The sequence below is a fragment of the Triturus cristatus genome, chromosome 10, assembly GCF_964204655.1.
Source record: "Triturus cristatus chromosome 10, aTriCri1.1, whole genome shotgun sequence".
In the NCBI taxonomy this organism is placed as follows: domain Eukaryota; kingdom Metazoa; phylum Chordata; class Amphibia; order Caudata; family Salamandridae; genus Triturus; species Triturus cristatus.
Window position 1 is genome coordinate 98,302,371 of NC_140593.1, and position 13,917 is coordinate 98,316,287.

Consider the following 13,917-nt stretch of genomic DNA (forward strand, 5'->3'; position numbering starts at 1 on the left):
GGCAGGTCTGCGAGGCCTTCTGCTCCAAACTAGTAGCCCCCACCCTACCCGAGTGCTCCGTGCTCGGTATCAAAGTTCAACATCCCCCTGAAGCTGTCGACATACAGTAGGCTGCATCCTGGACTGGTACTTGCTTCCTGGGCAGGTTTCCCGCTTTTAAGGAAGTGGCAACCACAGAGCGTCAAGTTAGGAGAACTGAGGAGATTTTATACATGAATATATTGAATTCCCGTACAATACCCATTATTTTCTGCTTGCTCTATGGAACTCATGATAAGCGATTGGCCTGAGAGACTGACCTTTTCACCCAGTCCATTGTCAGCATTAAGTGGGTAAATGACGAAATGTCTGGTAAAATCTGCAGACAAAGCTTTTGGGTAGCATACGTAGGTAGATGTAGCGTGCAAAGGAGCCCACAAAATGATATAAAAAGGAAGCACCCACAGATATCGACGGACTACCTCGCCGTCTGTATGTAGGTTAACAGGCTGTGCAGGTTTTCCCCAAGAGCTGGGAGCTCTTGTCTTCCTTTGCTTAAAATGTCTTGCTCTGCTTTGCTTGAAGTATCTTATTCTATTTTACCTATATGAAATGTCATGTTATGTTTAACCATTGTTCTCTTTACTTTTGCATTTAAAAGATTTTGTATTGTAATTGCAGGAATGCTTGCTCTAAGAGTAAACGTGAGTGTTCCTAGGTAACATTTTCCTTGGTGTAACTTGTTTCTCATGATGCATTTATAGATGTGTTTTCTCTCTCTCTCTGTCAGTACATTAAATGAGATGCAGAGAATATCATGACAGCTGTATGATTATCTGGATTCTGTATTTTGTACTTTATGTCTCTATTCTGCGGTTTCTTTGAAGTTGCATCTTCTCATTAAACTGCCATTGTATTCTGCCTCCAATTCCATGTCTCATATGTCTGTTTTCTTCATTTTTGGAGCAAGCGTTACTAGGCACCCCGGCTCAAATTAAGGTGCCCCTTTTGTCCCTGACTCACTCTCCTGCTCAGTTCTGTGGTGGCTCCCGGGGCTCTGGGGACCGCCCCTAGCTTCCTTGACCCGTAATAGATCTTCCCTCCAACAGCCTCTCTTGCAAGTCCTGTATTGTTGGTTTGTTGCCCCTGCCCCCCTTTCCACTGCCCTCCATAGTCTGTTGTGCTTCCATGGCCCTTCCTGCCTGCTCAGTGTGGTTAAATTGTTGCCTTTGCACCCTCCTACCTGCCTTCAATTTTCAGAGTCCGTGCCCCTGGCCTCTGCCTCTCAACAGTATCCTAATGAACAACTAGATTGCTAACATTCTATATTTATTACAAAAGTGTGGAACGCCTGACATGATCTTGATGTAATCAAAACTGCAATACCTAGAGCATTTCCTTTAGAAATTACATATATGAGAGGGTCTTATTGGCATCAAAATTATGGTTAGTGCTCTAAAAGACTAAAATAAGGACATATTTTCTGAGTTTTCAAATAGCGACAAAGCACTTTTAAATTATTTGTTATCTTTATGTTTTTTTATCCAGTTGAACACTTGATTAAATGTTGCACTTAGGGGAGAGGATGTGGTGTTACTTCCAGAACTGTAGACTTTGCAACTGGGGAACCAGGTTGGAGTTTCTGCTTCAGCTCGACATTCTGTGATTCTGGTCAAATCACTTAGTCTCCCCATGTCTACAACCAAAATGAATTTGTTCTTGTGTGATGTAACCAATGCTCATGTAAAGCACTCCAATACCTGACAAGTCTGCACTATATAACACTGCAAAAACACAAAATAATAAGTGTTTTGCACACTTCTGTCATTGGGCTATATTTGGGCTACATCTGGGTGATTTTGGGCTACATTTGGGCTCTTTTGTCTCCGGTGGCCATCTTGGGAGATTTATTTGTTATGAAGTTTCCTAATTTCCTCATGTACTGCAGTCTCCTCAGTAGGAAATGCTTTCAGTTTTTTACTTTTATTCCCTCATGAAGGTATTCAGATATGTCACACATTTGCCATAAATTCTGAATGTTAGCACTCTAGTTGCTCATTAGATCACTGTAGTAAAACTACTGTTCACCATGGAAGTCTACTCCTGGTATTAAAAGTGCATGTTTCAGTCTGCATGTCAGAATTTTTTAATGAAATAGAAGAGGATTTGAGAAGTCACTCAAAATGTGCTCTCATTTTCTTTCTTCAGCATCAATCATAATTTCTATGGCAAAATGAACCCCCTCATTGTGTTACTTTTTAAATTAAATGTTTTAAGTGTTACCAGTTTATTCCAATCAAGATGGCTTCAGGTATGCCATACTTTTGTCATAATGAAGACAGTAAGCGCTCTAGTTGTTTTTAAGAACATTCTGGGACATTCTGTCATTGGGCTATACTTGGGCTACATCTGGGTGATATTTGGGCTACATTTGGGCTCTTTTGTCTCTGGTGGCCATCTTGGGAGACTTATTTGTTATGAAGTTTCCTTATTTCCTCATTTACTGCAGTCTCCTCAGTAGGAAATACTTTCAGTTTTTTACTTTGATTCCATCAAGAAGGCATTCAGATGTGTCACACATTTGCCATAAATTCAGAATGTTAGCACTCTTTTTGCTCATTAGATCACTGTAGTAAAGCTACTGCTCACCAGGGAAAACTGCTGCTGGTATTGAAAGTGCATGTTTCAGTCTGCATGTCAGAATGTTTTAATGAAATAGAAGAGGATTTGAGAAGTCACTCAAAATGTGCCCTAATTTTTCTTTCTGCAGCACTAATCATACTTTTTATGGAAAAATGAACCCCCTCATTTTGTTCCTTTTTAAATTAAATGTTTTAAGAGTTACCACTTTAATCCAAGCAAGATGGCTTCAGGTGTGCCATACGTTTATCATAAGTAGGACTGTTAGCGCTCTAGTAGTTCTTTGGAACACTCTGGGAAGCTGCAGTAGAACACAAAGGAATCAACTGACAGTCTCTGCCCTTGTTGGATGTACATGTTTTACTGAGAATGTCAGACTTCATTCTCACATGACTGAGAAAGATAATGTGAATTTACAGAAAATAAGCTCTCAGTTTAGCTTATAGATCACCTTCCAAACCTCTGTGGTAAAAGCATGAGAAAATATTTTTCTCTCAATCATGATATCCCAGCAGAAGGCTTTTTCACATGGTGAAATCACCTTAGAACATACCACAATTCCTAAAATGAGTATGGTACCATCAACAAATGATTTATAATGTAACTAAAGTCTTAAAACCTTCTATTAACTGCAATGCTTTTTAATGAGGTGCTATCATGTATATTGGTCCCAAGATGGCTGCCAACACTTCTTGGATGAAGTGCTGACAGCCAATCAGATCTCAGGATGAGATGTGTGGTTAGGCTCCGCCCACATATATATATGCTTTTAAATGCTATTTTCTCAGGACATACTGAACAGATTTACACCAGACCTACAAAAGGCACTTCCTTGACCTGTAGACTACCTCTCTGCCAAATTTCAAGTAACTCTGTTCGGCCGTTCGGGCTGTAGCTGTGTCTAAAGGTCCTATGGAAAAATGCATGGGAAAAACGCGTTTTGGGACCCCCCTTTTTTCTCAGCCCCCGCTTGACGAATCCCCCCGAGACTTTCAGGGTAGGAGCGGAGCGTAGCGCCCCACCTATTTTGAAAATTTCGCGAGGATTCGTCGACCGGCGCCAAAGTTATTCCAAATAGAATGTTGCGGATTTCCTATGGAAACAGGGTCCTAACTATAACTATCTACTGGCGACCGCCAGTAGATAATATATATATATATATATATATATATATATATATATATATATATATTATTTTAAAGGCCCTGTTTAAACTAATCCTGGGACTCAAACCCTATTCCCCAGGTCCGAAGTCAGCAGCTCTCAAAGTAACGCCACAACCTCTCCCATTGATTTCTTTTTTTTTGGCCAGCTGTGGCCATCTGTTGCCTCCTCGCTTGTACCCCCTCCCTCCCTAAAGATCAGAAATGCAGCACACATTTTGTAGTCACCCACTTCACCCCTACAACCTGTACAATTGACTCTTCAATGTGTATTTTATATAACAACCCCATCCCAAATACGTACATTTGCCTCTGCTCAATTACTGTTTGTGTCTGTGAGAAGTTGGCCTAGTATATGCTGTCCACTAATTAAAGTGGGCACCCTGTACTAGTCCAAACAACCCCTTATGGTGAATAGGTTAAAGACAACCTTTATTGAAAGTTATCCTAGTGATAGCTATGGAGAGCAGCCTTCAGGCTAAGTCTTGAAGGAATGTAAAGCAGCTTGTTTTACCAGTCTATAATCTCTTGAATGACCAAATGAAAGGACAACCACACCAGGTATATATTTAAAATATATGTATTTAAGATAAAACACACCCTCTAGTCTCTTTATGAGGCTGGAGTTCGAAGTACTTAATTTACAAGTTAGCAATCAACAGTAATAGCACAAATACACGTTTGGGCCCTAGGGGCGTACCAAACCATATACCAATAAAGTGGTATAAGAACCACGACTGAACTAGACACAAGGCCTAGAGCCTGTAGAATCGCTGGGACCCCAACGAGCCACCCAAGGTAGTGACACAGGGGACCCACAGGAGCCGTGTGCAGTGTGTGAACACAGCCGCGGGTTCCAATTCGCTTCTATGGGCAATGTTGCGGTTGGAAATTAAAAAATTAGGGACACTTAGAAATGAGTCAGGACCAAACCCTTTTGGACTTAGGAAGTTCTAGGGCTAGCAACCACGGGAGCACTGGGAAGCCGGGTGCATAGGTGTGTTTTGGTGTCGGATCGCGTCTTTGATTGCAATGGGAGCTGGCGAAGAAGTGCTGCTGCCGTGAAGAGAAGTGACCGAAGCGATCCAAGCCTGGATCTAGGAGGGCAGGAACCTGAAAGCAGAGGGGACAGAGTCTGGGTCACTTACCAGTGACCAGGGGCACGATTGACCAATGCCCAGAGATGTCGGGTGCTTCAGGTGAGTTGACGGGTGTCTTGACTCTTCAGCCACGAGGTCCAGGGGGCGCCGATGACGACCAGGAGCTGGATTCGTGCTGTCCCATGAAGTCTGTCTAGTGCTGCGGTGTCGGCGACCATATTGGACCCAACAAGCCTTGGCAACAGCAAGTCACTTGGAATCAGAGAAAGGATGGCAGTGCAGACCAGCAAGGTTTGGGGGACTCACCCAGCGAGGGTAAGTCGGGGCACGTCTGGAGCAACCAGGAAAGCCCAATCAGAAGAGGAGTCGCCTTCGTGGGGACCTACTAGCCAACGGGCTAGCGATCGCGAAGGAGCCTCGAGCGCTCGCACTGGAAACTGGCCCACGGGTCATATGTGGAGTGGAGGCCAGAAATCTTCGGTGCAGGAGGTGCTCAAGGCTGGGGCTACTCGAAGCCCAAAGCACAACTTCGAGGAAGACCAGGAAGATGATGTTGCTGCAAAAGTTCACGGTGTCCAGGGGTCACGGTTCCACGTCACCCACGATAGCCACGGGCCTCAGCTTTGCTGTGGACTCAGGGTAGCCTGGGGGAAGTCTGGAAATCCACCTCTGGGGATGCAGAGACTTCGGCTTCCGGCGGGAGCTTCAGAATTGCAGACCGGACAGTTGCTTCTTTGGTGCCTGCCAAGCAGGGGAGTCACTCCTTGACCCCAAGGGAGATTTCTTCAGTCTTCTAGTTAAAGTAGAATGTCGAAGGTCCAGGATATATATTGCAGAGTTTCGTCCAGGGTAATCTAAAGTCGCAAGGACTGGGTTCCCATACTTATACAAAGTTTGGGGGTTGGACATACTCTAGGGACCCACCTATGGGAGGGTTTGGAAAGAGTGGTGGTTACACCCATTTCCTTTGTCCAGTTTCGCGCCAGAGCAGGGGCAGATAGCCCCTGCAACCGGTATGAACTGGACTATGCACAGGGACACCAAGTGTGCCCCCAGTGCAGGACTTCAAAGCACCAGAGAATGCTCCCGCCCAGCCCCAATACACATCTGCCTGTCTGGGGAGGTCGTTACACCTCCCTGGGACAGGAAACCTATTGTCCAGGCCTCCCCTGCCAGAGTTTCGGTCAGCAGCTGGAGGCCAGACCCGTGTCTGTGGCAGAGGCATCCATTCTGTGATGCCAGGGCTGTAGAAAGTACTACCGGGTTAGACCATGGTGAACATGTCTCTCCCTCTAGAAGGGTGGAATGCTACCCCCGCCGCCAGAACTGGCGAGGGGTAGTATTCCAAAGCGTTTGACACCAAACACAACATGTTTCCGTGCAGCCATCCCAAAGTTAGCATTTACCGCGAGGTTATAATGCACTTAAGAGTATATGGTCAGGCTGCACCACAAACAGCATCAGAGGAGGTACTCCGAACGCTGCAGAGGGGCTCTGCTCATGCAGGGGCACCCTCCCACATAAAAACCAAGCACTCTGCCTTCAGGATTGTTAAGGCCTGGCATAGGAGTGACTTATAGGTTTTATGTGTGTGCAATGGTAGTGATATAGGTAGCCTATACCACTGTAAGGGGTGCAAACACCACCTTACCCAGGCTGCAGTAGCAGACCTGTGGTGTCATTTTGGAGTGCTTCCCAGGGGTGGCATAATACATGCTTCAGCCCCTGATAGGCCTCTGAGGTACCTATGCCCTAGGTACATAGTATACCATATACTAGGGGCTTATAAGGCACTCCAGAATCCAATTAGTAATGTACCTAATGTACATGGAAACCATTTTAGAGAGGAAGTAGCTAGGCTGGGGTCCTGAGTAGCAGAGCCACAGCCAGACTAAGGTCGAAAAACAGTGAAACACCAGCAAAAAGTGGGGGTACCCATGTGAAACAGATCCTACTCTCCTACAGTGTCAATCACATTTTAGTGATTCTAACGTTACACCGATTCTACAACATGCAAACGCCATCCATTTAAAAATACATCAGAGCATTCTTTATGACTCCAACCTACAGACCTCACACTCCGCCCCACGCCCTTTTGCGATTTTGAATATAACTACCTGTACAGGTCCGCCTTCACTCCTTGATAATCTTCTGGTTATTAATAATTGTTCAACTTTTGGAGCCGCTTACAAATTTTAAATATAAAGCCCACCATTCGATCCTTGGTGATTGTGGGCATTCTTCTCCTAAATATCTTAACCATAGCCCCTTCGCGTAGCCCATTGAACATTTGATACATCATCTTCCATGCCTTCAGTTGAAGGTCTTTAACACCACTCCATTACATTTTTCATTCTTTTCACCTCTGTTCTTTCTTCTCTTAGTCCTTACTAATTGTGGCATCACTCTCCTTCTCCTGCCACTCTCCCTGCTTTTCAAACATGGTAGTTTGTAATTATGTTTTCCCAGCCACTCCTAAATTAAAATGCTACCTGTGATCACAGTTTTCAATGGTATGCTTCCCATTAAACGAAGAGAAAAAAACAAATAAAAAACATAATTTGCAATGCCAATAGCTCCAACTTTCACTAATGTGAGACCTATTGCATTGCAAATGCTTGTTTTTTAATCCTTCTTTGGCAGTACTTGATATTTGACGATGCTAAAAATTAAAACTTTGTCTCCATTGTTTGCCATTTCTGTATCCTCAGTTCATACCAGTCTTACTATCCTCCTGGTTGTATCTTCTCCTTCAGTTGTTTCTCTTTTATAGGGGTGTTTGCTTTGGCTTCCTCACTCGATTGGATTCTTCTGTTTTCCTTGAGGTTCCTCCAAAATTACATTCAGCAACTTTCAGCTTTTTTCCTGTGATTTATTTATCTATTTATTTATTTTTAGGTTTGCCTAGTGGCAGCGCGCATGCACTGCTTGCTTTGCGAGGCATGCTGTATTAGAGCATGCACTGGAAGCCCCGCCCACTCGCCATCCATATTTATTTGATTTTGTCATTGTCATTGGTAAATGCTGGCTTTTGATTCGTAAATAGGCTTATTAGTCTCTCCTTGGTTCCGCCTTGTCTGCATTTGTTACCGCTCATAACGACTGGACCTTTTACTTGGCTTGTTACACGGTCTGCATTATAAGTGGGTGAGCACTATTTTGTTTATTGACACTGTTTGGGGACAATGGCGGCTGCTTTTTGTATTTGCAGCGTGCCCACACAGGACAATGGCGGCCTCTTTTCTTATAGAGTGCTATGCCGCTCTAACGTGCATGCTGAGCGTGCGCCCGCTTTAGGGAGACCTCTCTCAGTTTTACATTTTTAAACTTTGATGTTGAGCACGGCGCCCGCTTCAGGGACACCGCGCTCTATTTCTCTTTAAAAAAAATACTTTAATACTGAGCACGGCGCCCACTTCAGGGACACCGAGCTCGGTTTCATTTAAAAAAAAAAAAAACTTTAATAATGCTCGGGTCGCCCACTTCAGGGACATCCCGCTCTGTTTCTTTTGTTTTTGTTTTTTCTTTTTTTTACTTTAATAATGAGCGCGGCGCCCGCTTCAGGGACACCGCGCTCTGCAATCCAATAAGTATTGCTTTTGCAAAACTTTGAACTATTGATTTTTCAAATGACAATGTCTTTTAATATTATAAAAGGCATTGCCATTTACGAAGCCAATAGCTGAAAAACTCGCAATTGCGAGACCTATTGCATTGTAAATGCTTGTTTAGGTCAAGCCTACCAGACAGCATAAGATGTCTGGTTTCAAAAGATCTATTGTTGGCTTACTAAGTACTTACAGGGGCTTTCAGTCCGCACCTCACTTACCACAGATTGGCTTCCTTAGCACATTCATTTGCTTGCTTCTTATTCAATGGCTTTCTTAGTCCCAGGTTTTCATCTCACATTTGTCCCTCCCCTGTAGCATATCTTTTTACCATCTCTCTGGATAGCTGGACCCTTACACTGCTCACTTTTAGGGAACTACTTTATTTTCTTTTAGAAGAACACCATTTAAACCAATTTTTGTCCTGGGACAACCTTTGCTCTTTTTCATGTATGTCCCTCACCCTAAAAATATTGCTTTACTAGAGATCCCACTTTCTAATGCTTTAAGGTGCTTAAGATTATTTTACCACCCTAAGGTCTGCACTCCAGTTCTGCAGCAGCTGAAGTTCTTCCAGAATGTAATATTTCATTGAAGCACCACATTCGTGCACCTTCTCTTTTCTGTAACCCAAATATTAACGTTTTACAAGAAATCATCACATTTAAAGAACAAGGAGAAACAGAATGGTGGATGGCAAGGTGAGTTACTTTTGATTTCTGAGCTTCATGAAGTACAATGACTATAGGCACATCACCACTCCCATACAATGTAGTCCTCAAGTCTTTGATTCTCAGTTCCTGTTCCCCCATGTCCCGTCAGCTTGAAGCTTATTTAAATACACCATACCCGCTTTGTGCCGGACACCAGAATATAGGGAGAAGAAATTAAAATGTCAGGGTTGGAGTCCAAGGGTCGGATCACAACAAGCTTAACATGTAAGGCTGCGGGTGGGATAGAAGGGGAGAAGGCAAGGGTAGGGACCAGAAAGAGGAGGTCCACCACTAGTGTCTACAAACAAAATGAGTCCTAGTGGGGGGTGGTCAATTTGAGGCAGCTTAGCAAAAAAAGAAAAATACTTCTAAATTAGATGTGGGCAAGCCAACAAGTTAACAGGGAGAGCCGAGCCAAGGGTGGGCTCTGGCTCTAAGAGCCCGTGTTCAAGCCGATCCTTGAAAATATTTGGCACGCAAGTCATGCAATAAACATCACTTTAGAATATGATAAGGTGTCTTCAAGATTCAGAAAACCATATTTCTTTAACATGTCAAAGCATTTCATATTAGCACATCAGATTATATCTCTGCATTGAGAGGTATTTTTTAAAGAGAGAGTTTTAAAGCATGCATTAAGAAACATTCCTGCCCCCACCCTTATGATAATGCCATTGGTGAGCTAAAAGGCAAGCCAGTCTGCATTCTCCCCTCTCCCCTCCCCCCCAATGTGTGGCCTAGAATGTTGCTATAAGTAGAGCAACGCTATAGGCTACTAAGAGAAGCCTGAGTTGTTATGTACAGTGCATATTCATAACTCACCTATTTGAAACTGCTCTCTTATGTGAAAATGGACAAAAAGAGGTGTTGTAAGATAAAGTATTTGCCTAGACTTCCACAGTTTGGTCAAGCAATGACACAGGGATTGATCCTAAATGACTTTCCAATTCCATCGCTAGATGGATATCTTTCTGACATCAAATGTTAATGCTTGGAGGATGACATTAGAGCGTGAGTAACAGACCAAACGCACTTTTTAATGTTTTTTCAGACTACTGGAACCTTGCCCTAAGACATAAGAGCACTTCACAACAGAGACCGACTACATTACACTTTTGTTGTTTTGGCACAGGGAGATTTGTAGGATCCTGAGTCAAAGCCATTTTCAAACTGGTCTCCCCATGGTGCATTGACGGTAGCTCTAGTGATTAGACCACACCATCTCCTGTGAAAGCTCAGTTTTTAGGGCTCAAGCTTCCAGGAGAAAGTGAAGCTGAGCCCGAGTCAGGCTTTTGGCTCAAGCCTGGCTCGAGCTTTCAGTGGCTCGCCCACCTCTACTTACTTACCTCTACAGCGCTGTCTGTATCTATGTATCATTACACCCTCTCTAGACATCTATCAAACATCTCTGGAGATCTCAGGTCGGTTGGTCATTTCCACCACCGGGCTCTTCTGGGCCCCAGAATATGTACCTTTTACCTTTTGGTAACTAAGGATACTTTAGCTGGGAATAGACTCCTCTTCAGGGCTCCCGCTCATGTTCCCTGCTCCTAATCGGTTCCTTTTCTGTCCTCCCTGCCTCACTGTCGTAAGAATCATTGCGAAAAAGGTAAATAAGACTGTTCCCCATTAGTATTTTGCATTTTCTTTTTGGTGCATGTAGAATGGTGTACCTCGGTTATTCATCTCTCAAATGTACAATGATCGTGGGGCTAGGTGAAGGTTTGGACACAGAAGGCATTCGCGAGTTTAGCCAGAAATCTCTACGTATCAGCCTAGTGTTAGCATTCTTAAGGATGGTCCAAGAGTCTCAGATAGCCATGAAATCAAGTTGCCTGGCAAGTCTCTGTCTCCTTTGTCCTTTGGGATGCCTACTATTCTAATATTTCAAGCTCTGTGGGAATTTTCCATCATTTCTGATCTTTGCCCTATGCCTCTCTGGTTTTGTACCACTCGCTGTGCCACTTCATCTTGCACTTTACACAAATTTGTGCGCAACTCTTTTTTTACTCTAGTGGTGTTTGTGCATCTCAAAGTGCTGATCTCTGTTAGCCAACATCACCGCAGTGTTCTGTAATGCATCTAATGATTTTGAATTCATCAGTGTTGCATTCTTGTCTATACGTTGAAGCATTACCAGCATTTCCATATCTGGTGGTGCATAGCCTCCCATACATACACGTGCCTGTTTGTGCCCCCATATCTCTGTATTTGTTAGCTGCACTCCTTTGGGACTAAAGAGCTCTGTTCTTGCTTCGGGAGGCTTTCATGTTGAGGTTTGCATATTAGCGGAGTCGCTATCTACACCTCAAATCTTTCCCTAAAAAGTTGTGCTGTTGAGCTCCATACTCGGGTGATCATGATGCCCTTTCTTGCTGCTGTAGTTCTGGGTGAATGTGTGAGTTTGAAGGGAAGACTCACAGTTCTCTTTATTTCTCCACCTGTTCGTTCCTTTCTCTTTTGCTGTGGAGCCCCTACGTTTTGGGTACCTCCAGAAACGCCTGCTGACTCCTTCAGACACCACTCTAACTTAGAGGGACTAGCATCAGATGACTTTTTGTCAGTCCTCGCCAGGATCTGCCACTCTCTGGGTCCTTGGTTTTCAGACTCTTAACATGTTGTCACCAATCCAGGGGTGCTTAAAACGCCTATAGTGAAGGTTGCAGACCATGTGCAGGCCATGACCAGTTTTCTGAGCATGTATTATTTAAGATTGTAATCATTATTTTGCACTGAATGTCAATTTTCTTTTTCTTTTTTTCACTTAAACATTTTTTTTTATTAAAGAAAAGGTTAGTGCTTCCAAAAATCCTTATAAGCCTTGATATTCATCACAATATTTTTTGTTTTAGTTTGCTTAATATTTTAGGGCACAATTGCAAAATTGTTGAACATTGGTAAAGATTCATCCTTGGAGGTTGTTTTATTGCAAATACAGCTCATATATTTACATTTGTCTTTTTGTTAATTTTTTTAGATGCATGGCAGCAGCTATCAAAGATGCTGGAATTTCCCCAGAAGATATAGGACACATTAATGCGCACGCCACGTCAACACCACTAGGGGATGCTGCTGAGAACCAAGCTATCAAGAGACTCTTTGGAGATCATTCCTACTCCCTCGCTGTGTCTGCCACCAAGGGAGCAACGGGGCATCTGCTTGGTGCAGCGGGGGCTATCGAGGCTGCTTTCACGGTTCTGTCTTGCTACCATGGCACCTTCCCACCCACCCTCAACCTGGACAAGACAGCCCCGGAGTTTGATCTGAATTATGTGCCACTCGTAGCGCAGAAGTGGGACAATGAGAGAAGGCGAATCGCTCTCAGCAATTCCTTTGGCTTTGGTGGCACTAATGCCTCCCTGTGTTTTGGAAATGTATAGGTTGTCTCTGCTGCTCTTGGTTTGTAACTGTTGAAGTGCCCGTAGATGGCGGTACTTGCGGGCATTGGCACTAAATGATAGCGCCCCCCAAGTTCCTCGATTGTAGCCCAAATCTAAACCATGAGACCTGGGTATCAGATGATCATATGCATCAATCGATCAGGATTTATAAAGGACAGCTAGTCACCCAATAGGGTATCCAGGCACTTGATATTCACAGATCCACAGTATCTTACCGCCTCACTTAAGTTGGTTTGCACATCACTTCCATTTGTACTTTGTCCTATGTTACTTTATAAGGCCACTTTTCTAGTTCGGCGAATAGGGCTCTGCACAGTATCAGGTGTGTGAGGTACAGGTGAGTAGTTCTCCTGTTAAGGTCGACACTGACTGTTTGGTGAAATGCCTCGATATATTCATGTTACGAGTTAGAACACCAGTTATAGAAGGCTTCTCCCAAAGACATGGGGAGGCATAGACATTGGGTGTTTTAGTACATGGGGTTCTGTGATGCTTATGATTGGCTACAGTAGACGTAGATCTTCTAGCAGGGCGGTGTTGCTCCTTTGCTTTAGACCCAGATGCCTGTAAGCAAGAGTCGTGGGGTACCATTGAGTGTATAAAAAACTTGTTCAGATGTCCTTTCAACTCTCCAAGCTGCTATCAATTGTCCATATATGGAGTAAGGAGTTTTTCCATCGCAGAGCCAATCAAGAAGTGGCAATCCCTGACATAATATATCTCCCATCATCTCTGCACAAAAGGTGTTATTGTCTGGTGGTAAATGCTAGTGGAATGTGATGGTGACACATCCTATCTATTTATCTCACCATAACTGTATCACACACTGAGAAGTTATACAACAGTGGTCTAAGGGAATGTATTCTTGTTATTTTGGGGAAATGGACCAGGCAGAGGCTCTTCCAAATGTTCAGCACACTAGTTTGCTAAGTGAGTTGCCACCTGAAGCTTAAAAAAATAACTTGATTGTTTAATAAAAGAAAATAATTCCTATTTGTTCACTACCCTTTTTTGATAAAGCAATTTCAAAACAGTAAAACCAGTGTTTTTCAGATACGTTTCGGTTCGTGTAGTCCTGCATAGCTCATTAACAAGCAGGATCAGTTAGGCAAAATAAGCTGGCACATGAGATGTATTTTCTGGTCTATTTGACACTTTTCATTGCTGAAAAATGGTGAACTCCACTTACAGAACCTTTCAGTTTTGTGATGAAATGTAGAATGCTTCCTGTAAACATCAGTTTATCTCTGCTTTAAAGGTTCTTTAAAAAGCTGGTGGCCATTTTCCCATTACATTGTTGTCTGTGTAAAGGG

The 13,917-nt window shown here is 43.5% G+C and overlaps 1 protein-coding gene across 1 annotated transcript in view; it reads left to right on the forward strand.

Annotated features, from left to right (window-relative positions):
- The window catches only part of OXSM (3-oxoacyl-ACP synthase, mitochondrial), a 40,505-nt gene extending 26,908 nt beyond the window's left edge, over nucleotides 1–13,597 (forward strand). Inside the window, exon 3 of the mRNA XM_085630542.1 lies at nucleotides 12,181–13,597. Coding sequence (XP_085486668.1) covers nucleotides 12,181–12,583 — 403 coding nt within the window. The 3' untranslated portion in view covers nucleotides 12,584–13,597. The remainder of the gene's footprint in view (nucleotides 1–12,180) is intronic.
- Nucleotides 13,598–13,917: the final 320 nt, after the last annotated feature.